This window comes from Emydura macquarii, unplaced genomic scaffold (assembly GCF_026122565.2).
Source record: "Emydura macquarii macquarii isolate MOO-44397 ecotype Brisbane River unplaced genomic scaffold, CSIRO-AGI_Emac_v2 contig_1253, whole genome shotgun sequence".
Classification (NCBI taxonomy): Eukaryota; Metazoa; Chordata; order Testudines; family Chelidae; genus Emydura; species Emydura macquarii.
Window position 1 is genome coordinate 12,151,448 of NW_027131390.1, and position 24,988 is coordinate 12,176,435.

Sequence of the window (24,988 nt, forward strand, 5' to 3'; positions counted from 1 at the left end):
ACCTTGATCCTACTAACAGGGGCTGGGTTTACAAGACATTCTCTCCCAGCGTGGCAGGTGTGCAGCCTGCATGACAACCTTTCTGGCAGGCCCCAAAATCTTTGCCCTCACCTTAGTTCTGGAAGTAGCCTTCAGGCTGGGACAAAATAAATTATTCTCCCTTTAACAAAAGAGAATAAGGTTAATTTTGCAAACCCACAGAGCTGTTTTTATTGTTTGAGCATGACAACAACATTTGTGGGCTGTGATCAGATTTAGGGGGCCCCATCCTGAAAGGTGCTAAACACCCTCCAGTCCTGCTGAGGGGAATAGGCATTGAAGGCCTTGCAGGATCCAGCCTCTGATGAATACTTAGTATTAATCGTGTTTATTACTGTGGTGTCTAAGGGCCAAGTAAGAATGGTGCCCTCTGTGCTAGATGCTGTACAAACACAGAGTAGTAGACGGACCGTGCCCTGAAGAACTTGCAATCTAAATAGACAAGACAGACACAGTGGGGGTGGGGGGAAGATAGAACACACTGGCAGAGTGAAGACTGTGATGGAAGCAAATGGCAAGTTAGGGCCATGATTTTTGTGGAGGAGGGGGTTAATTAGGAGAGGACAAGCTGAAGGGAAGGGAGACAGGGCAGGGGAGAAGAGAAGAGGAGAGGAGGAGCAAAGCTGAAGTGAAGAGACTGTGATGGAGGAGGAGGGAAGAGCGTTGGAGCAACCAGGTGATCGCTATAGGGCAGAAAATGTCCCATCAAAACTATACAAAGTTCTCTGAATGTCCCACGGTCTTTGCTTTGGCTTGTTCTTAGCATGGCCAAGCCTCTAGGATTGTCCTGGAGCCTCCAAGAATTAAAGATTAATCTTTAATTAAAGATTATGTGATGTGATGAAACCTCCAGGAATATATCCAACCAAAACTGGCAGCCCACATTGTTCTGCCCCTACCAGCTGGAGTCTCTGGCTGACTCCTCTCATATTATTATTTACCATTGCAGATGGAACAGAGAAGCTGTAGTAGTAAGTAGAAAAAAATAGCATCTGTCTGTATGGGAAGAAACTTTATTCATATTTGGCATGGTTTAGGGAGGCCCTGATTGATGGCTGGCTGATCCAAATTTAATGAGACATTTCCCCCTAGGATGGTGTGATTTGAAATTAACGAATGGGATGTTTCTGTGTGGCAGTGCATTTCTGCTCCATCTGTACTGAGTTTGATAGCAATAGTTTCAGCAAAGGTAACAGAGCTGACATTCAAAATCTCAATTAATTTGTTTAAATAGCAAGCTAGGTGCTTTTTAGATAGATAGATATAGGGCAAGGATCCTGTCTTGGGCTCCAATTCAGCAAGGTACTCAAGCCATTGACTAACTTTCAGAACATGAGTAGTCCCAGTGACTCCCATTGAAGTCACATGCTTGAAGTTAGGCATGGACTTAAGTCTCTCTGTTGCATCAGGGCTCTTCCCTTTAGGGGACTGAGTGGTGATTTAAGCTCTCTGGACATTTTGTGTCTTGAATTCTGACTAGTACAAGGCATGGGGATTTGAAAAATATTGTGTAACAGAATAGGAGATAAACCTTTGCCCCGGCCCATTGTATGTGGTATTTATCCAAGCATTCAAGCTGATCTCTGGCGTTGGAATATACAAGCTACCAATAAAGAAGAGATAACGTATGTGAAACACAATGGTAATCACAGTTATCCTTGTGTTTTTAATCATTTGATTATTTTTTAAAAAATAGACTTAGTTTAAAGTTTAAACAGCCTCTTTTTTTCAGGAACAAACCCTGGCCTGTCTTCAGCAGAATCAGTGTGATTCTGGTCTAGGAGGTGGCAGAGAAAAGATCTGGGAACATAGGCACTACGATAAATAATAAAACAATAGCATTCAAGGAATCTGTACCCAGTGGGGAGGGGAAGAAATTGGGGAGATCACGGATGCACATAACAGGGGTACATCAGATAGAGACAACTACATTACTGCAGCCACTCCGAGTATTTCTTTTCCCATCTAGCCCTAATTCATGGTTCAGATATGTGGGCCATGCAATGCAGTAAGGATTTGGCTATAGTCCGGACATCTGCTTAATGAGGATCATACTGTATCCACCAGGATGTTACCATTAAGAGGATTCTACAGTATGTGAAAGCATTAGCCTTTTAACAGAAAAAGAGTGGATCTTGACGGCTCCGGACTGCTGTCTTTAAAGCAGTTTTTTAATGTCCAAAGTGAGTAACAACCACAATAAAGTAAGGCTTATAGTAGCCATGACTAGTGTTTCTGAAATGCAGATTGTCTGAAAGAGGTGGTGACAGTGAACCAAACAATTAAATTCCTCACCTTAATGAAAATGCTGAGTCAAGACTCTGGCAGTCACATGATGCATTTTAATTAGAAACAGGAAACTTCTATTATAACTTACAGGGATAACAGATCATGCTGCAGGGGAAAAGAAAAAAATCAGACAAAGCAAAACTTCCAGCAAAAGGGAGCAGGCTCTGAAGTATGATTTTCTGAAGCAGTTGAGGACATGTTTTTTGGTTTTTTTTTGTGAGTGGTGGGAGTGATAGACTGTGACTTGCACTGGCTTAGAAATCCAGCCTTTTCCTAAAACCAAATTTCTTTCTAAAGTCAGATTGTATGAGGTACTAAATATTGAAATTTCACCTGTGTTTCATATTAGTGATCAATGCACATGGTTGACAAAGGTTCCAGTTCTGCAGTCTGGCCTGTAAACTATATATGATGTATTAGTGAGAATGAAGAGTGTAGGTGTTTTCATATTGAAACAGGCTGACCGTATGCACTGCTCTCTTGTGGATGGAATGCACTCTGTGGCATTTGCCCTAGACTGCTCTCACAGAAAAGAGATTCTCTTGTAGAGCAAGTATTAGGGGTCTGTGTTTAAACAGGATGATCTGCTTTCTGTTCTGGCTGTGTCAGGACCATTCATTTCTTAGACAGGATCGCAGCAGTATCATTCAAGCTCATTGTTCCTGGAGTACAGCCTAACCTTCAGCAGAGCACATTTCATGGAGCATGAGTGACTTGCTTTGCTTCAGGCCACCAACCTCTTCAAGCCAGCCACTGCGTGTTCAAACACATGTCCTGCACCATCATTGTAAAAAGCAACCGATCTGGCAAGCCCCAACTCATGAGAGCAGTCCAAGTGACATCAATGGGACCTGATTTGTGAGAGGAAAGCCTCACCATCTGTGAAGTCTGCACAGACAAGTTCTATGCTTGTAATAAGTTTTCCCAAAAGGCACCAAGTGTCAGAGGGCACAACACACCAGAAGGTGGCTCAGTTGTATAGAAGTGAGTATCTAGGTGTTTTTTCAGAAGTGTTCTTTGTATTTCAGATGGGTGTCTACAGTGATTCGGAGCAAGCTCTCACTTGAGAGCAGCAACAGTAGCGACAAGATTCAGGGCCTGAATTCTGCACCTGGTTCTGCTTTCTCAAGGAGTCACTCCCAGTCTGGCCTGGGAACTTTGTAGCTGGGTTTTTAAATGGAGCCCCCTCCATGGACTTTTAACAATCATGCCCCCCCCCCGCCCCAACCCTCTGAATCCCACCTCCTTTTCCCCCTTCTGAAAGGGGGGGTCCTTTCAGAAAAACAGGGGGTGCTTCTCGTGCTGTAGGCCCTGTTTTTCCTGAAAGGGGGGGTTTGGGGGAAGGGGGTCACAATTGTTAGGGGGGCACTTCCCGTGCTGTAGGCCCTAACAATCGTGCCCCCTTCCCCCAAACATCCCCCTTTCAGGAAAAAAAGGGCCTACAGCATGGGAAGTGGGGAGCGTGGCGGCAGCAATGTGGGGAGCAGCGAGCACCAGCAGCAGTGCAGGAAGCAGGGGCAGCAGCAGTGTGGGGAGTTTGCCTGGCAGCAGCACAGGACTGCTGTTGCTGCAGGAGGTGGGTGGCGGCTGTTTCCATCTCTAGAGAGCGTGGAGCTAGACCAGCTCTGTCCCCTGCTCCACGCCCAGCTCCATCTTGCGCTCCCCCAGGGGCCACGCCCCCCACTTTGAGAACCACTGTACTAGGGAAACAGGCGGCAAGCTCTATTCAGCACTTCAACGCAGTTTTCAGGACTCCTGTGCATTCTGGACTTGGCTCAAAGCTCACTGAATTTAAACAGGCTCTTTGTCTAGGTAAGACTGTTTTCTGAGAGGTCATTTTAAACCTTTGTCAGATCTTAAAAAATGAAATGAACAAGGTGAATCGAAGAATGAAACCCACTGGGAAAACCCAAGCAACTGTGACACCTCCACAAAAAGTAACTATTTCATCAGATGAAAGCAGGAAGAAAACAAAAACCTTGTTATCAAAATACATCCCAAAAATATTAAAGAGAATGCCAAAACACATTAGCATACCAGTATATACACAAGTCTGATTAAAAAGATACTTCACACGCACACACACACACGAGTTTATCAACACAAAACTGTTTAATATTTATTAAATGACACAAAATACCTAGATAACAGACTCACTCTTTGAAAGGACATGTATTTACATTATTTACCAACGTAACAAAGACTCTCTGTACCCATTTCAGACTCGTTATGAAACATTAAAAAGATTTTGCTTTTTGCATTAGAGGACGCAATGGTGACACATGCCCCATTTGCAAATCTGCATAACTATAACATTTTGATGCAGTAAACAAGCACAATTTTATATTCTAACAGCCGAGTGAAGAGGCTTTTTAAAAGTAAAGGGTTAGTTTTTTTCCACTCCAGACATACTTCTGAAGAATTGTTATACAAAAAGTATATTACATTTTTTGAATGCTGCTGTACTCTTACAACTTTACTGTAACTTTTCAAAGAAAATACTCTTCTTATTATATGAAATCACTAAAAAACAGTGGTATTTGAACATTTTTTTAGATGCACAAATAAAACAGTTTAAAAGAAAGCATTAGGGCAAATGATATGTTTAGGGAAATGAAAAATATCGTGACTGAGAAATGAACATCAGAAAGACCAAAATATAAACCACAGCTAAAGCAACTTAACAATTTGTTAGGTCTCTTATTATTAACTCTATTTACTTTGGCACCTTTGTGTGAACTATAGAACAAAACAATGTTTACAACACTTTCGCAATTACAGCATTTAAACAAAATGGTCACTTTTTTAAACCAGCCAAGACAAAAAAAAATAGTCCATTTATGGGTATAAAGATTAAAAAACCTAAAATATATACTTCTAAGAATAAACTGCAATTTCTTATGAACAAGGCTGCTATAAACTGCATGCAAGAGTCAGGATTAAAAATATGTGGCCAAACAGATATGCTGTTTTATAGCCAAGTGAGTCGTGGTCCAAGCCCACTAAAACGAAAATTAACATATGGCTCAACAGGCAGGCATGTAGTCCCAGCAAGAACTATGGCTGGATGCTAATCTTGGCTGCAGCTTTGTCACTTACCAGGAGTGAAAACCACCAGCAGAAGAAATTAACGTTAGGGATAGGCCAGCAGGATAAATAAAGGGATACAAGAGCATGCTTTTTCCCTTCTCTTCTTCAGGATCTGATCTAGCCAGTGTTCTCATAGGCCATTCATTGGATTACTTTAATAGCTGGATTGCCAGTGAAAAGTTTAACTCGGTTTCAGTGTCTGACGACAATTCAGGACACGAGTTTTCAACTCAATAGTCTCTGAATTTACTTGTTGAAATAAATGGGATCAAAAAAATAAAAAACCAAAACAAAACCTTCTGGTTGGTTATAGTTGAAATTCAACATATCTAATTAGAGATGTCTCATTTTTAAATATGTGCCTTTGGTTGTATTTAACTGCTGCAACAGATCAGCACAGGGGCAGTCAAATATTTTGGTTTTCATTCTTCCCCTAAAAGTTCATCCTTCCCCTAAAATATTTTGAAGCTTCCCCTCCATAAACAATACCTTCTTTTTTTAAATAAATCTTTTATTTGAGAAAATACAACCATCACATACATGGAGAAGAGAGACATAATGCAACCGATACAGAAAGAAGTTTTAAAATAATGAATATAGAAAACCCATGATTTCAATTTCATTGTTGTCTTCTCCTGGTGGCTCTCTGCTTCCGAGTTAATACTTATAGGTTTACCTCACTCCCTAGAGAAGCAGCCTCTAAGAAGAAACCTCCCCACTGGAAATATCATGCATCTTGAAGGTGACCCTGAATGTCTCCCATTGGATCAGACTGATAGCTACCAGGCAAAAATTGACAGGCTTCTTACTGCAGTTCACATGTGCAAATGTTATAGGAAATTAACATTGACGGAAGGATATTAAATAAGCAGTGCTATTTACTTGAATGGGGAAGGGACCCAGTTGCTTTGTTTTGTCAAGTGAGCACTTTATGTAAAGGAGCTTGAGAAAAAACACAAAACAGAGGCAACTCACACCATATAGTTTAAGAAAAATAACATTCAGGAAAGGGACACACACCCACACACGCTCACTCTCTCTCTCTCTCCAGGGTTTATGTATTTCACAGGGCCATAAGGTGATGAAATAGATCATCAAGAATATGTGAGTACTATTTGTCAGGCAAGTTAGGGACAGGCCATTATCATCATCATTTTAAAATAAAGTAATATTTCTTGCCTCCTAGAGTAATTTGGCATTTCTCAGGGCTGTAGATGTCTGAAAGAGGATCAGATTCTCCCATTTGCCATGCTGCATGGCTGAAACTGAGTCAGACGATTGACCAGGTGAGGAGGGGTAGGGAGCGGTCTTATGTCTAGGAAAAACTAGAAAAATTAACTCTTCTGCTGCCACTCTATATTCCTGGCTTATTCTGCGATAGCAATAAAAATGTTTCCCGTTGCAAAAACTTCAAATAACCCCATAATCTGGGAACCTCTGAATTCAAGGTATTTTTTCCTCCCAGGTTTCACAAAGATCCAAATAATGCTCTTGTCAACTAAAGAAAACTGGGTCTAGATGCCTTGAAGCAACATTTAAGTATCTTTCTGTATGAGAGGTAGGCTCCTGGGTTCTCGGAGGCAAGGCCTGCTACAGTCTAGAACTGAGTTCTTAAAGCTTTAGATTGTCTTGAATTAACACCTAAAAGCAATCCAAAGCAGGACATGTCTATATGATTCTTACCCAGTCTAAACCTAGGGCTAAGTTCAAGTAATTTAGGTTGTTGCAAAGAAAAATAGTATTAAAATCCATTTGTAATTTTTGTTCATGTAGCATATTTTGCAAGAACTGTGTTGATTTTTGCCTCACTTTAAAATACATTCTCTTCTGTGGAGTTCTGTTGCAAAGTTGAACTCTCCTGCCCAGGACTAGTAGAAAAAACTGTCACAGTTTCTGCTGCTGCTGTTTTATGTTAAGAATAAGGTAAATACTTTACATTTTGTGGTAAGCCATATAAATACAAGTCTAACTTTGTTAAAGTTTTACTGTGGCACAGTTATTTAAGGATTGGTGCATATCTTATAACCTTGCAAATCATTTTATATTGGTACCATTTCCTTTACATTTCCTCCTAATTGTAACAGAGAATGTTTTCTACATCAATAAGCATAACTTGACTTGGTAATTATTTTTCCCAAAGGATGAAATCCAAATATGAGTGAATCAGATGACTGGTCATTTTGCTACTTGATAAATACATCCAGTATTCTGTACAGTAAATTAAAAAGTTTGCATGCAGTTTAAGCATTTTAAAGGCTATTTTCTGTATGCTAATTAACCTTCTGCTTCATAGTTTAAAGATGTAAAAGAACATGTGTCATATACCAAGGGACTCCTCTTCAGACTCAGAGACAAATGGAATCACGAAGACCAAGTACTTTCTTACAGTTTTCTGCACATCATACTAAATAACATGCAAAGAGTTCAACAGCATTCTTCTTAAAATGTAAATAGTACTCTTTAAATGGGCATGTTAACCACTGAAAAAAGTCCACTCTACTATACTTTTCCATTACACCGCTTTCATTCATTCATCGGTAGTATAAAAAGTCAAATAATGGGATCAACAGGCTAGTTTATCCACCGGCAATTGAGTATGACACGAAATGTGCAGAAAAACAAAGGCCAACATATGTTTATGCAATATAGTTGTACTGGTTTGGGTTCTCTTTGTCTCTTTCCATGTAGTCCCTGTCAATTAAGGATTCTATTCTCTTCTTAAGGTCAGCAGGCTGTAAAATAATGCAGATCATCAGTACTACTTTTTTTGCAGCCATCTCTACAAACGTTTCTGATTACTCAGTTCTTCCTATTTGAATCACAATATCAATACACTTTTCAAGTTACTATTTGAATAGCTAACTATCCTGTTGATCAATTACTGAAATACCACAAAAAATCTTAAGCACAAGAGCCTGACAGATCTAAAATGTCTCTCACAGAAATAGAAAGGGAAAGTATGTGATTGTCAATTTTGTGTGTGGTTGTCAAATCTGTCAAACATGAACGCCCCATTAAAACTGGAATTCAGACATACACAAGCTATATATTATGGGCAGTATCTTCTAAATCAGGTCACAGGGGATATTTTGTAACAGAATTATATATACAAAAATGCTTCTTTCCTGTTGGGGGGTGGGAAGGGCTTTTTCACCCAGTAACACAGAAGAAGTGTCCTTTCAGTGTCTTTTGTACATTTGAAAGCATATTATACAAGTTAGTGACCTAGGTTGCTGATGGGCAAAAGACCCACATGAACAAGACAGCAAAAGCGTTTACGTCAGCTATTATACTTATGAATGCCTAGATGCCAATTTTATGCAATATAAATGTTTACCTATAGGCAGAGAAAATTTAAAAATCAGTGTTTTCAATAAACCGATAGAAGTGTCAATACTTTCTATTTTACATTTCTCGCACTGGAGAACACCAGAAGTTACAGCTGGTTGAAGAATGAAACAAGTGATTCACATGTTTATTGGCAAACTAAGCTCCCAAGTACAATATAAACTTGGATGGATCTCTCACTATACATACAGCCATGTAATTCATGGTTTGTGACAGCCATCAGCTAGAAGTGTTTGTAAATCTCAATTTCCACAAGTTTTAGCCAGAATTATTTGTCTGAAAAGCTGCATTAGGTATTTGTCATTTTCTTCTTTATAAGAAGTTTGAACTAAGCAGTTGGGAAGCAGCACCAAAACTGTGCAACTTGTCTTAGGTAACAGTCACACAGTTCTTCCCTAGAGAATGTGTAGCCAGAACATGTTCCCTAACAATTGGTGAGTACTTCTAAATGCATGCAAAAAATCAGTCTGAGAATGATTTACAAACAAAAAAGAGGCTAAGTTCTTAATGTTATTCACAACCATTAGTTTGTCCAGCTCTAGAATAATATGCTTTATCTTGTAGCTTGACTTAAAAAAAAAAATCTTATTAGGTTTGTTCACCTAATGAACAAATGAATATAACTAGCAGGTCAAACAAAATTCCTAGAAATGAATACTTTCCCTTCCAAATAAGAGTGCTTCATTGGCTGTATTATTTAATCAAGAGATCTCTAAAACACTGATAAGGAGGAAGTATAGTAAGAAACAGTATCTTATGAAACAGAAGAAAATCAAAACTCTACCTTTACTGGAAATTTAAGCTGGTTATACACCTCTGACACAAGCAAATTGTGGCTCAGAGTCTTGCGCATCTTCATGATTCGCACAATTGCAGCATCAATCTGGTACTGCCGGTCCTGAAATACTCTCTCTGTAGTGCTTGCCTGTTCCTCTACCTAGATGAGCAGTTTAAAAGAAGTCTTAAAAAGCACACTAAAACAGTCAAAGTAATCTTTTTCTGGTTGTCTGAACTGTAGATAGCCACACATTAACCCCGCATTCTTGGTGTCAAATATTTGACACTTGACTTCCTTCCAAATTCCTTTTTGAAAGGCTATTGTCTATAGAAAGAAACATGCTCATATAGAGGATTAAAACAGTTTGCTAGAGATCGCAGCAGGAACCCAATGATAAATTAATGTCGCACCATAATATTGAGAACAGAATACCAATTAAGGCTCTGAATTCTCTTATTCCCATGTAACCTAACCAGATTAATCCACAGCAGTTTGCAAAGTTTTCATTTAGTAAAGCTACAGAATATAAAGGTCATTGGCATACACAACAATAGGTACTATTTGTCTTAGATCTTTCAGATTCCTAGAAATATGGGTAGATTAGATTAACAGGATAGCTGCAATGGAATCTGGATTAGTCTGCCAACTCATATTTAAACGCTATGGTTAACTTGCCACACAGTGCACCTGCATCCTTCACGTTGGTGACCAAATATGCAAATTCAACACTGGATAAAAGAAAGCTTACTGTATTTTTTAAACATGCAAAAATAATTGAACTAAGGATCAGTAAAGAGGACAGCAATTGGAAAACAAAACCAAACCCATACCGTTTCTTTCATCTGGATTTGATTGATCTTTATCCTGAAGAGCTTGTGTCTGAAGTCATCATTGCCTGTAAATTTATCACCATCTTCCACATCTTTGCCTTTGGGGCTTTTAGTCAGTACTCTAGCTTTGCCACAGGCTAATGACTGAAGTGTTCTCCTTAACTCTCCATCCTCTAAAGCAGAAACAAGCTGTTTAGTATTTTAGTGAACAGCATTCAGAGATCATTAATTGCATTTCATACTGACCTATCCCAGTAGCTTGCTTTATCTCCTCTAAACTGAACTCCTCTCCTTCGTTAAACATAAGTAGCACCAGTGTCTGGAACAAAGAAACCTGAAGCTCTTTTTTGCCCTGTCAAAAGTTGAAGTTACTAGATGTTACTAAATTTTCTTGGAAAAAGTAAAAAAATCATTCATGTCTTATACACTAATTCAAATTCAAAGGAAAACTTGGCTTGAAGGAAAGCAATCCATTTTATTCAGCTCAGGAATCTGAAAAGGCATATTACAGGCCACCCTGTGTTAACTGTGAAATACAGCACCAGTCTTAGATACGAGCTGTTCAAATACACTTTGTTCCCCACCAACACAAATATGGTGAGCAGTACTTATCTTTACTTTCAGACAAATAAATTAAGTAAAATTGGTGTCATTTATCTGACACAAAACAGAATTATACCATCCAAGACCAGAATCTCTGATGCATTAACACAAAATACTTTGGTGCCATCGCAGTATCTACCCAATCTGGATGGTACCACACAGTCATCATGTTTAGAGAAATTCAAGAAGGTTATTACCAATGCTAAATATGCATTGTGTTGCAAGAATCTCTCCTAGAGGTATCCATGGTCACATCACAAAGTACCTCAAAATTGAGGAAAGCCAGATTGCAGGAATACAACAGCAGAAAATAACCTGGAGACTCAAATACTTGCCTCTTTAAATTCTGCTTTTAGTACACAGTGACCTAGTGTTGACTGCCATTGAAGTTTCCTACCACTGTGTTTTCCCAGGTAAAAGGTCTTGAAGATCTCCTGCAGTTTTACCATCTAGAGAACAGGGAAGAAAGAAAAACTCCACTTCATTTCCATTTGCCTTTATTTAAATAAAAACAACATTTAAATAAATTAAATGAAAATGAAACAGTTTTAAGGGAAAAGCGAGCCTAGATAGGAAAAACAATGTTAAGATTTTGTTTTTTAAAGAGACGTTAACCATGTATTTATGTCCTAAAGGTTGATCTATTTTTTAAAACGGTTATAATCCTAAAACCTTTATTCAAAAGGTAGTTAAATATTAAAACACATTAACTAATTGCAAGCCTCAAGTAAGAAGTTTTCTACTTCTGTATGCAAAGTCCAGCTTAGTTACCCTTACCTCTGGTGGTAAGTGGACTTCCATAGGCACATAGGTTGGCCAATAACCCATAGTCAGGATGTTCACGGTTAATTCAATGTTACCAGGTACGTTCTGATTTTGCATATACTGCAAGAAGAAACAAAAGTATATTGAAAAAGGGGTGCTGTTCCTTTACTCTGACAGGCAGTACAAGGAAGTTCTACAGGGATCATCAGTGCCATATCTGCACAGGATGCCAGTGACCTCATGATATAGTCTCTGCACAGAATGCAAGTTAACTACATGAGTATTAGAATAAATATGACAGCACCTTCCAGAGGCTCTCAAAGCACTTGAAAAACAAACAGCAAAAAGAAACCCATACACCACCATTTTGAAGTACAAGAATGACTATTTAAAAAAAGACAGGAGAAACTGAAGCAAAGAGGTTAAATAACTTGTCCAATGTCAAACACCAAGTCAGTGGCAGATTCAGGAACACAACCGAGTGGTGCTGACACCCTGTGCTCTACTCTATCCACTAGACCAGGGACTCAGTCTCATCAGCTTGTAATGCTGTTAAGCTAGACAGTCAAACAAGACAGCATATTTATTTCAATATATTTCCTGTTAATGCCCACTAGGTACTGGTTCTGCTGATTTTTGCTTTGTTACTCATTAAATCCATTAGTAAACTAAGGCAAAAGATTTTCAAAAGGCACAAATAGGATTTGAATATCCAATCCTCATGGACATTTCTGTAGGAGTTGAGCTTCTAACTGCCTTTTGTCTTTGAAAAATTGTCCCCTTCCAAGGATCTTTATACAAAGTTAAAAAAACTGCCCTGTAAAAGCAAGTTATTCTCTGTGTCTTCTGAAGGAAAGAAAGTACTTCAAATGGTAAGGACATATTTACAACTCAGAGATATTCTGTACCTTTAAACAATGATTTTGACCATAACACACTGTTATGTGTGAAGAACTCTTAATGCCAATGGGCAAAGAGGTGCAGTGGGGTTACAGAAATCTCTTGAGTTGGGCACATACATTCTAGTTCACCAGAGCGTCATGTGAGATCTCAAATAAAAGCCAGCGTCACACTGGTCATCAACATCATTGCAAAATGCACATATGATATTGTGTAAGGACGTATGTATTGACACTGAAAATTACGTTCTTAAAGGTCTGTGTCTAGGAACTAGCCACCGGCAAATGTGAAAAAACAGGTTTTGTGGCAGGAAAGTTTATCTAGGTGGCTGTTTAATGTAAATTAATACTGTATAGTTCACATTGGGTCTCCTATCACCTGTCAGAGGATGAAGGATTGTGGACACAAGGATTCAGAGACAGTAAAGGGAAGAGAAAAACCGCAGAACAGGGTGGGGATAGGAAAATAGGGAATAACCTTATCTGGAGGTGCACTTCAAGGATTTGCTCTACTGTACTTGGGGGGCAAAGAAGACACCCTGACATCCTTCACTGAGGAAGTAAATGGACAGAAAGCTTGCTTAATGAAAAAGAGGTCTCAACCAGACTTGGCTGAATATGCCAGAGAGAACTTTGGCTGAAATAAAGCTTTTTTAGACAGGAATGTAAATTAAGTTTAGTCTCTAGATAGCATGTTATGATTTTGTTTTATATGTAACCATTTGTTTCCAATATTCTTACTCACTATCACTTAAATCTCTGTTCTTTGATAATGATCTGATGGATTTATAGTGAAAACAAAGTGCTGTGGTGTTAAGTAAATGGGTGATCCTGAGTTGAATCTTACAAGCTGGTGTGTACTGCTACTCTGGGAACAGCAAGGCCTGGTATTCTGAGAGTGTTCAGTGGACAAGAGGCTGGACACTGCAGGGAATGCTCTGAAGACTCCAAGGTTGGTGTATGTCTATTGCTACCTCTACAGAGAGAGCCAGGCCTCGAGGATAGTATCTGAGCTGCCAGAGACTGGTGGTATCAGGGAGTTGATCCACAGCAGGCACAGCAAAGATTCTTTCAAGCTAAGAGCAGATAGTAGTGAGGTGCCTCAAAAGCCTGAGTACCTCTGAGGTGCATCATACACACCCACATGGAAAGTAAAAAAACAACACTAAAGAACAAGCCATGGAAGGCTTTACAGCTGTACCTGTTTAAACTGTATCATGATGTCTTTTGAAAGTTCCATGTCTTTAAACATTCCTTCAAGCTTGCTGGTGAAAGCAGCTCCACATTCTATAAGAGAGGTTTTCATAATAAAAAGCAAGTAAAAAACTAAGGAGCAACACATTTAAATTGGTTATACCATAGGCAGAGAGCCACTAAAGTCTAGCACAAAAGTACAAATTCAGAAAGTATACTATTCCTTATTTAAAATCTGCCCTAAGGCCAGTCTGTTGACCTTGCACCTGCACACTGATTATAACTCTGATCTCCTGCATGGTGATCTTTATCTTCTTGAAGCTTGGACCTGGATTAAGCCTTACAAATAAGGCACCAGATTGTGTTATGAAACAACAAAGGTCCATCGGTAAGAGAGCTGGCTGGCAGTTACATGGGGCTGCGAGACCTTACACTGGATGAAAAGATAACCCAAGAGGAAAAAGCACATTAAATGTTCCAAGCACAAGTATTCTGTGCCAGAATCCCTCAGATTTACCCCCCAAAGACCAGGATGATACAAGCTAGATGGTCAGCCTGAACTTTAAGTTCCTGACCTTCTGTCTGCTACTAATGCATTTGCTTATATGAAATGGTTTTCTTAAAACAGAATACAATTGCTAAAGATAAACATAATACTGCAGAAAAAGATTTACACACCCCTGCCTTTTCCCTTTAACTTCCTTCAAAAAAAGGAAGACAAAAAAAATCTGTTACCGGGGTGGGGGAGGAGAGACAAAACAAAAACCAGATATCAATTTAGATTATTATTTCTAAACAGAGAAAAGCAGGAGAGAGGGCAAGATACTCACCATGTTTGAGTTTGGAAAGCATAGATTTTTCTGCATCTACTGATGCACTTTTCCCAACTAATAGCCGCTTTGCTAAATCTTTCTTATAGAAGGCCTCAAAGACATCTTTTCCTGTTATATAGAGGACATGATTTGTTAATGATCAGATAAAACTTGTTTGTGAAAACTGCAATGTATAAATGGAAGGTTATTCAATGGGCCCAATCTAAAGTCCAGTGAAGTCAATGGGAGCTTTTCAGTTAACTTCAATTAGCTTTGAGTCAGGCACTATATGAACATTTAGGGATGGTTGGAAGACAAACTAAATCCACAGATACACTCTACACTTCTTTTTATTTTTAAAAGAAGCAGATAGACTAGAATCAACTTGCAAGAAAACATTGTGTTATGGATAAAAACTGGACACAAACAAAACTGTAACCCTTACCATAAATGAACCTAAATATAATCATAATTTTATCCAGCATTTTTTCAAGTTCTTCATCAGTAGCTTCTTTGTTGCCTGCACGAAGTTTTGAATCCACATACTTAGCTAAAAAGCAAAATGGGTAAAAGGAATTGAAAACTTGACTATGCTGAGCATCAGAATGAACTTCCATTTAAGTTTTGACATTTAGCTCATTCGAGATAAGTTTAAAAAATAAACCAAACAAAAAAATAAACCAAACACTTTCCTTTTGGAAAGCTAGAACAATTAGACATTACAATGAACAAATTTAGTACTGCCATTTTGACATGGCATTTTCATGTAAGCCTTAAATATATCATTAAATTACAATAATTCAAGGTCCTCTTTTCAGATGAATGAGAGTACTACCTTAAACATAAGATGATGAAAATTCACACACATGATTATTCCACAGGCCTGTATTTGTTACTTGAAAAACAAGGTTTTTCAAACATAAAAAATCATAATCCACATTAAGATCCCTTACTAAAGAACCAAACTTGGTATAGCTAAAGTAGCAGCAAAAGAAGGTACCAGAGTAAAATCTGTTGTTAAAATCGTTCAAGAAATTTAAACTTGGGAAAGAAAAATTGTGCATGCTATCTGATTTCAATAGCCAGTTTTAGTTAATTTCAGTTTCAAATGTTAGGATAATCTGTTTCAATAATTTTAACAGATACCATTGACAAATAGGGCCTTCTGAAGCAAATTTCCATTATAAGGGCAGTTGTATACAGTCCAACAGATAGCATAACAGGTATGGTTCCATTGCACAAGAAAGCGAGATGGTCTACATTTCTGTATGCCACAGAACACTGCTCCATGGGGGCTCCATGAGAGGATGGGGGAGGAGAGGGGAGAAGGAGGCAGGAAGATCATATGGTTGATGGATCCAGAACAGCTTAGTTCCACTGGCTGCAGACCCCTACATCACTCTGTGCACGAGATGTCACAGTGAGAGTCACAGGGGAGACTCCTGGAGACCAAACTGATTCCACTGTCAGGGAGGTTTTGCCTAATCTCAGTTAATGGTTGACTTGGATCTTGAAGCATGGTTGATATATCTCAACTCCCCTACAAAAACCTAGCCAGTGAAATGGTGAATGGTCATTCTTCATAACAGTATCTAATGCTTTTTGGAATCGTATTAAGCTATTTACCGAAAAATACATTGTTGTAGGAGATTCTACAGTTTAGTTATGCTTTCTGTTAAACCCCCTTTCATATATAAAATTCTACCATTCCCCTAACCATCTGTTCAAATTGCATGATCAAAAAACCCCAAAACGAAAAAACAACCAACCAACCACAACTTCTATGTAGAAAGAGAGAGACTGAAAATGATACCTATCAGTTCAGCTGGTTTATTTGGTCTCTTGTTAATGAAGGTTTCAAATGCTTCTTTCATGGCATTGACAAATTTCTCATTCTTCAGAAAGCAGACATCAATAATATGGTCCACTTTATCCTTAAAATCTAGCAGCTCTTGGACCATGGTTTTGTCTTTTTCTGGGTTAATTACTATAGTGCTACCAAATGCCTGCAAAACAAAATTCCACTCTTCAATCAAAATTCCAAATACCAGATCTGAATGAAATCTTCAAACCAAAAGGTTGGATAATGCAAAAAGTTAAGATTTTACAGTGAAAAATATTTGCTTCCCTAACATGATAAAAATTAAAATGGCAGAAGATACTTGTTACACACAGTATTTTATATTTTGAATGGCCATATCAACATAGACAGCAATAAAAAAATAAGATTGTTAAAATCAGTTGTAGCAGAACTTGAATTTCAGAAGAGATGCAAACACAATGATAAGCCACCTTTATGGTGTAAACACTTAATGAGAGTCAAACTACAGAGGACCAAAATATTACATATTGTAAAGGACCCATTCCTGCAGACTTACATAGGCAAAACTCCCAGTGAGGTGAATTTCAATAAAACAGTATTATAAAGCACTCTCCTATCAAAATTACGGTGCCTGGGTGACAATATTAAAGTTACAGAATCTTCTGCCCACTGAACATTAATTTATTATAAGGAAAACTCACATTGACTTGAAGGATAATAAAGGTCTTTAGTGTTGTAATCTGATATGCCTGTCCTTTGCTTTTTAAGTAGATTTTTCTCCCCAAATTCACCACTCAGTGAAAGCAGAGAATTTAACTATTGGCTGGAGCAATACAGACTGTGATGACACTCTACTCATGCACTCAGGAATACAAATCCTGCTTGTATTTAAAAAGCAAAAACCTTACATTTTTTGCTGAAAGTTAGAAAAAAACAAAAGTACTTTGTGCAATACAAGGCAAAAACAAACTAACAAAACCCCACACATGCTGTTGGCAGCAAACGACTCTAGATTGCCTTCAGACAAGCACCCTAGCCTGGCAATATCTATGATGCTGGTCCACAGACAAAAGTAATCAAAATACAATCATGTAGGCTTCATTGTTAGACATATAGGAAAGTGTTTTTCTTTTAGTACACATAAACTGTATGAATTAACATTTTAAATTCCAAATTTCTAAGTAGAACTTTATGAATAAATGGAGTGTAAACCTAAAGTGTAACTATAAAATAAAATATGACAGTATCACTTAGGCTTGGTCCACACCACCACCTTATGTCAGTATAGCTGCATTGCTCAGCGACGTGCAAAATCCACACCGAGTGACACAATGATATCAGCCTAACCCCCAGTGTAGACAGTGCTACGTCATCGGGATGGCTTCTTTCATCGACTTAGTTATCACTTCTCAGAGGTGGGGTATCTCTGCCGACAGAAGAGGCTCTCCTGTTGGCATAGGTAGTGTCATCACTTAGCGCTGCAGCACTTTAAGTGTAGACAAACCTTTATTGGTAAATGTGGCCTGGAAATAAGGGTATACATTACAGCCAATGTTAGTCTAAAGTGACATGGCGATATCAGGAATAAGTTTTGCCTCAATCAATACAAGTTTTTCCTGTATAAACCAACAACAAAAATTCAGATTCTGGAACGATAGATACTTCAAGACAATATTCAATAGCTCTAAAACAATACATCATTTCCCAGTGCAATTTCATAGTTGCATACTGTTTAAAAGTTTCCAATTCATCTGTTAAAACTATGTTGCATCTTTCTAAGCTGTAATACTTGTTTAGATAAAAAATATTTTGTGGACAATCCTCAGTGATCATAAAAAGTCAGTCCAAGATTCTTGATATACATAGATCAGTACCTTTATGTATTCAATCCAATGCTGTAAGAGAACTTGCACTCCACCTCTCACCCGACTGAACAACTGATACAGAAGAGACAGGTCTTGAATTCTGTTTTCATCAAGAAGGTGGTTTAAACCTGTGAGTTAGAAATTTTGAATATCTAAAAAAGTATGATCATTGGAAGCGATCCATGCATGCTACTGGAATGTAAAGAACAACTTAATATCTAATGTTAACCCAATCATGTTATCACTAACATATCTATTTCTTCTCCAATGGATTAGTTTGTCGATATTACCTTTTTGTAGTCAAAGTGGCTAGACAGAAAAAACAGACTGGCAATCTGAATTAGCTCTGTACCTGAAAGCCCTTGTTAATCCAGGATACATGGCCAAGTATATTGTACTATACCTAACTCTGTCATCACGTAAGTTTTGCTCACTCATACTTCATTGCTCCTTGAAATTCAGGGATAGAAAAATTTATGCTCCTTTAGCCACTGGGAAGCTTCACTTGGAAGCTTGGATGCCCTAAACCTCAATTTTTGCAGATAATTAAGCTTTATAAACATTATAAGAAATGTAAGTCTCTTCATGCAGCCAAGCAGTATCTTCATCTTTCACATGAAGATGGTATAGATGTCTTGGTATAGATGTCTGAATAACTACAGCAGGGTCCAAGTGAATCCCCAAATACCCTCCCTTCTCGTATGAAGCCCTGCCCCACCTGTTCCCTCTTCCCAGCACTACAGCACCCCCCCACATCAATACCCACACACCATTTGGCTAACAGGCGTGTAATGATGTTCAAGTCAAAGGAAAATATTAAAGCATATTAGCTGCACAATTTGTGCAGGCTGCACTCATGTATCCGTTGTTTGCCTCCCTTGGAGCAACACATGGCCTCATGACCACGAAGAGAGATAATTACAGGACTAAGGCAGTGTATCTTCACTGCTTTTGTTTTCTTTAGAATACAGTGGCATGTTTGCTTGCTAGTCCTGAATGATCTCCCTTGCTACATCTGGCCCTAACGCAAAGGCTACCCACACTCGTGACCTTCAAAATGTTTCCTGACACCCTCAACCCAACATCTCTATTTTATTCAAGTTTTCCTTCTGCTCTGCAACGTATTTGAAGACCCACTGTGGCTCCTTACCTCTGAAAAGGAGAACAGGACTTGCCCTCCTGCAAAATGTTCAGTGCTATTTCATGAACTGAGTAGCAAGGAGTGTTAAAGAATGATGTGGCTTGTGTCCTCCCCCAGCACCTGAATGGGTCACTTTCTTTTCAGCACAGGAATGAAAGCCCCGAAGCAGTAATTAGAAACATTTCTATAAAGAAGAAAGATTACCTTTCTGAAGAATGGCTGTTAAATGTTCACCTAGCAGTTGCTTTTCTACAGTAGCAATTAGTGGCTTCCTATAGAAGAAATGTTTAGAATTACTTTTCCTTTTTCTATCACTGACAGTTTTAAATTGTATTTGAAGAACAGACTAGTTAGAATTAAAATTATACTTGGCCTTTGAGAGGCTCCTGATCAATAACTCGGGGCTGTGTGTTTAACAAAATGACCTATAAATATATTTAACTTTACCCCCCCCAGTGAAGTGACCTTACTTGCTCGTTGCTGACTAAGGATTTACAATAAACTCATCACTATGGTATCTGAGAGACTAGAGGTGATGCACAAGATGGATCTCATCAGGACAGAAAGTTAGGCAAGCAGCTCCTCAGGGAACATGCTTCTTCCAACCTCATGCAAGAGGGCATTCAGGCCCTGCAAGAGGCTATTTTAAACAAGGAGACATAGTGACCAGGAAGGAGTGACGATGACTGGTATTTGAACCAACAGTTCCTAAATCAGAATGGGGACTTTGCTGATAATGGACTCAGGAAATAAAAGATCCACTGAAGGAGCTAGCAGCTTCTTACTCTTATGGCTGAGGGGTTGGGGAACGGGGACAGCAGGACTGGAGAAACCGCACACACACAGCATCCCTAAATCCTGTCCCTCAGAGAGTTCATCCCTGGTACTGTTTCCTCAACTGCTAGAGTAAAAGGCCACTATACCTGTCAGCGGCTTGCTGCCTCCCAACTTCAGTGTGAGACCTGTTGCCCATGTACTCAAAGAGGGCCATCTATTCTGTTGCAGGTCTCCTCTTCCTCCCATTAACCCGCAACAGTGGCCTTAGATTATGTCTGTCTAGGGGATTCTACCATCCCCACCAGCCACCTCCTGCACCTGAGTCCACCTCAAAAAGGTAATTTTCATTTTAAATTTCCAGAGTGACATTCAAGGGGTTTTCCCCCTTGAACAGTATTTTCATCTTTAATGTATTTAGATTTTTTCCACTGAGAATAACCAATGACTATTGCTGGCCTCTCTCTTCTTTCATTAACAGTGTATTTGCTCATATAGGTAGTCACCACTGCTATTAGGAACACAGGCTCTTTCCTTCCTAAAATGCCCCAAAAATCAAATTAATTGCCCAAAAGTCAAATCAGCCTCTAAACTCTACCATTCCAGTTAGCTGTGCAAAATAAACGATTGGCTCCAAGAAGCTGTGGGGAAGAGGAGAGGCATTTGACAGCTTACTATTTGTATACTAAAGTAATGTAAGTTAGTCAATAACTGTAGTTATTCTGTGTGGCAAAAGCCTTAACAGGATTAGAACAGAATGGCTAAAGCTAGCAGGCCAAGGCACACACTTACTGTGTGCTCTGATCCAAGTATGTGATAATTCTGTCTGCTTCTTCTTCTAATCGCTTGTTGACATGATGAAGATACTCTGGAACCTGAAAAATTGAAAGAAAGTTATTTTGCATATTTAAATCATGAAGAAATGTTGAAGAGATGCTGGGACCAAAGTCTGACAGCACTAGCTACAGACCAATTTTGGGACCCAGAACCTCACGTCCTAGGGTGATGGTGCTTGAGTACATTTGTCACATGTACAGTGTTTAAAAAGGTAAATATGTGGGTCACACTGCTGCCAAGAACATTTCCTGCTACCCAATGCTCAAGGAAAATGCACTACAGGAACACATTCTGCTCTGTCTGTGCTAAGATGTTTCACCAGTGGCTGCAAACAAGAGGAAAAAGATGACGACATAAAATACCTCTCGTTCTTGCATAAGTCTCTGTCCCTCTGCTGCATACAGACGATTAGTCTCTTCCAAGAATCTATGTTCAAAAGAATCTTGATAAATCTAGGGAATGAAGAATAGGAATTCAGTTTAAAGCATAGTGTGTTAAATACAAATGTAATTTTTTTTTAGTTTTCTGCAAACTGAAGAAAATTTACTCACCTGCAAATCAGAAAGCATACTTAGAAGACTTCGAAGCAAACTCCTATCAATAGCCTCACCATTTCTTTCCCTCTCAATGAGGAGAAGAATGCCATCAATCGTCTTGTTCTGAACTTTCTGATCGCTAATTATATGAGTCCTAAATAACTCTAACCCCATATCCCTAAAAAGATAAAAAAGCCTCTTAAATAATTTGCATCAGAACCATCCCTGAATTTTTTATTTTTAACAATCAATAAAAACAGCACATGATCTAGATTCTGCTGCTCAAATATTTACCTTCTCAGACTGTCCTAAGCCATTTCTGAGACGTGTAAATGCACACAGATATAGTAACAAGCAACTATCTAAAGTAAAACTCATGTACACATTCTCATATCTGCACATACAGATGACATTTATAAGAACGGCCATACTGGGTCAGACTAATGGTCCATCTAACCCATTGTCTTCCAACAGTGGCCAATGCTAGATGCTTCAGAGGGAATGAATAGAAAAGGTAATCATCAAGTGATCCATCCCATCAGCCATTCCCACCCTCTGGCAAACAGCAATCCCTGCCTATCCTAGATAATAGCCATTGATGGACCTATCCTCCATTAACTGATCTAACTTTTTTTAATCCCGTTATAGTCTTGGCCTTCACAATATCCCCTGGCAAGGAGTTCCGCTTCCTTTTGTTCATTTTAAGCCTGCTGCCTATTAATTTCACTTAGTGACTCCCGTTTCTGTGTTATGAGGAGTAAAGAACACTTTCTTATTTACTTTCTCCACATTAGTCATGATTTTATAGACCTCTATCATGTTCTCCCCTTAGTCGTCTCTTTTCCAAGCCAAAAAATCCCAGTCTTATTAGTCACTTCTCATATGGAAGCTTTTCCATACTCCTAATCATTTTAGTTGCCCTTTTCTGCATCTTTTCCAATTCTAATATATCTTTTTTGAGATGGGGTGACCAGATCTGCACCCAGCATTCAAGAAGTGGGCGTACCATTCATTTATAAAGAGGCAATATAATATCTGGTCTTATTATCTATCCCTTTCTCAATGATTCCCAACATTCTGTTAGCTTTTTTGATTGCTGCTGCATACTGAGTGGATGTTTTTTGAGAACTATCCATGACTCCAAGATCTTGACTGGTAACAGCTAACCTAGACCCCATTGTTTTGTATGTATTATTTTTTATAATCACCTTGTTTTAAGACATTAACCATTCTTATATTGAATTAGCTGGATTTAGAAAGATTAAAAACTGATGCGTCTTAAAAAGCGTTTCCTCAATTTAATATGAATACTAGACTATATTCTAATATAAAGCAGTTTTGTCAAAAGAACTAAGCATGGAATTGAAGCCCAGGGTTCTAATCTCAGCTCTATCACTGAATGTTTTTAGGCAAAGATTTTAAACAGTGAATGGTGATTCGGGGACGAGGATCTCATTTTGGGTGTCCAACCTGACGCCTTAAATGGATCTGATTTGAGAGTGGGTGCTCAGCACTTTCTGAAAAGTTAGATCTTTATTAAGGTATATCAAGTTGGATACCCCAAAACTGAGGCACCCAAGCATCGCAATTCACTTTAAAAAATTCTGACCTTAACCTCTCATTGGTCATGTCTTCGCTACGAGCTTTCCAGCTCGCACACACTTCTTGCACTAGCTCAATGAGAGTTATCATGAGTATAAATAGCAGTGTGGCTATGGTAGCAAGGATACTAATAGCAGTGACATGGTTTAGCCGTGCTGAATACAAACCTGTCTGAACCCTGTAGGTATGGACTTGGCCTGCCTACACTGCTATTTATACTTGCACTAACTCTCATTGAGCTAACGTGAGTACATGTACATGAGCCGGGAATCACAGCCCTAGCTGATAGTGTAGACATAACCTTAGTTTTCCCCTTTATAAAATAAGGAGTTGTACATGTACACTCATTATGCAATATTTTTAAAGCTTTTTATCTTTAGAATGTTATATATGTACTAAGTATCCTTACCATCTTTGATAACCAGATGTGTAGCCAATGATCATTTGACTCTAAATCCTGGCTTTTCAATTACTGAATAGGCTTTCTTGTATTATGCAAACTGGTTAGATGGTATCAGTTCAGTTAAAATTTGGTATTAGTCATTGCAGAACTATCACATTTCATGAAAATGAAATTCAAAAAACATTTCTCTCTTCAAGAAGGACAGCAAAATATAAGCTATCTGCAATCCTTATATTTCAAATAGTAAGATAGTATGAGAGAGTTTAAAAAAAATAAATCATTTTATTTTTTGCATCCTTACCAAATAGATGGCAGCATTGAATTTTGAAGAACGTAAGTTCGGTCCAGGAACAAAAAGATACTCCTAATCATGATCTGTTATGGGGAGGAAAAAAAAGTCACCAGCATTTTTATATCAGTTGAAACTGAAATACCATCTGGCATATACCTATATATGTGTATGTGCCAAAATTGCCAACAATTTTTGGAGTATTCTGCATTTACTAGTATGCAGTGGGATGTTTTAAGTAAGATGATCAACATGACATTTAGTATTTGATTTAGGGTGGGGAAAAAATGCAAAATATTATTTAGAAATGAACCAAGGCTAAAATTAGGATTAATCTCTGAGTTATAAATATGAGGGAAGGCGCTAGCATATACACAATGTGTGTTTCAAATGTTTATTCAAGACCAAAGTCATATGTTCAAAAGTCCATCTCAGGAAAGTGCTTTCAAAGCTTCATTTCTAACAAGTTAGATGTCATTTTCTCCTACAAAGGAAGCCTTTACAGAAGACATCAGATAACATTTCAGAAGCACAAAGTGTATTTGTAAAACAATATGAGAGATAAGTAAACCTTCTGGAATAGACAGGCTTGTTTTTAAAAGAAAAAAACAACTTACCATTTGTCTGCAATGATCTTGCCAACATTTATCTATTTTCTTTAGAAAAAGAACACTGTCCAGCGAATCCTTGAAAAGGCAGTTAAGAAAATTATGACAAAAATGCCATAGCTGACATTAGCTACCTAAAAAGCTGAATAATACTTGTTTGCTTTTCCACAGCACTTTTAGTAGAGTGTGTCACAAATTCACTAGCTACCTTTGGGAAAGAATCAATTAATTTTTTTATGCTTACCCATTTTTAGTTTATATTAGAGTCCAGGTTATTAACAGTAGTTCAAGATCCGGGGTACAATCAAAAGCACCTAAAAATCACACGGAAGTCTGAGTCCCATTTTCAAAAACAAAAAACGTTTGGACTCAGAAGCCTAATCTACATTAATGATAGTACTTTGCTAGCCTATAGAAAATTTCAATAGTAAGATGTTTTATTAAAACACGATTTACTAAAGTGT

General features: G+C 38.3%; 1 protein-coding gene across 2 annotated transcripts in view; it reads right to left on the minus strand.

Moving 5' to 3' along the window:
• Positions 1 to 4,421: 4,421 nt before the first annotated feature.
• The window catches only part of CUL4B (cullin 4B), a 32,343-nt gene continuing 11,776 nt past the window's right edge, over positions 4,422 to 24,988 (minus strand). For both annotated transcript variants that reach the window (XM_067548183.1, XM_067548182.1), the window contains exons 5-21: positions 24,534 to 24,603; positions 23,929 to 24,002; positions 21,638 to 21,800; positions 21,449 to 21,538; positions 21,042 to 21,124; positions 19,680 to 19,747; positions 18,344 to 18,462; positions 16,461 to 16,653; positions 15,093 to 15,197; positions 14,666 to 14,776; positions 13,843 to 13,928; positions 11,755 to 11,862; positions 11,313 to 11,426; positions 10,621 to 10,726; positions 10,375 to 10,547; positions 9,551 to 9,703; positions 4,422 to 8,150 (exon numbers count right to left, since the gene is read on the minus strand). In XM_067548183.1, coding sequence (XP_067404284.1) covers positions 8,055 to 8,150; positions 9,551 to 9,703; positions 10,375 to 10,547; positions 10,621 to 10,726; positions 11,313 to 11,426; positions 11,755 to 11,862; positions 13,843 to 13,928; positions 14,666 to 14,776; positions 15,093 to 15,197; positions 16,461 to 16,653; positions 18,344 to 18,462; positions 19,680 to 19,747; positions 21,042 to 21,124; positions 21,449 to 21,538; positions 21,638 to 21,800; positions 23,929 to 24,002; positions 24,534 to 24,603 — 1,912 coding nt within the window. In that variant the 3' untranslated portion in view covers positions 4,422 to 8,054. The remainder of the gene's footprint in view (positions 8,151 to 9,550; positions 9,704 to 10,374; positions 10,548 to 10,620; positions 10,727 to 11,312; positions 11,427 to 11,754; positions 11,863 to 13,842; positions 13,929 to 14,665; positions 14,777 to 15,092; positions 15,198 to 16,460; positions 16,654 to 18,343; positions 18,463 to 19,679; positions 19,748 to 21,041; positions 21,125 to 21,448; positions 21,539 to 21,637; positions 21,801 to 23,928; positions 24,003 to 24,533; positions 24,604 to 24,988) is intronic.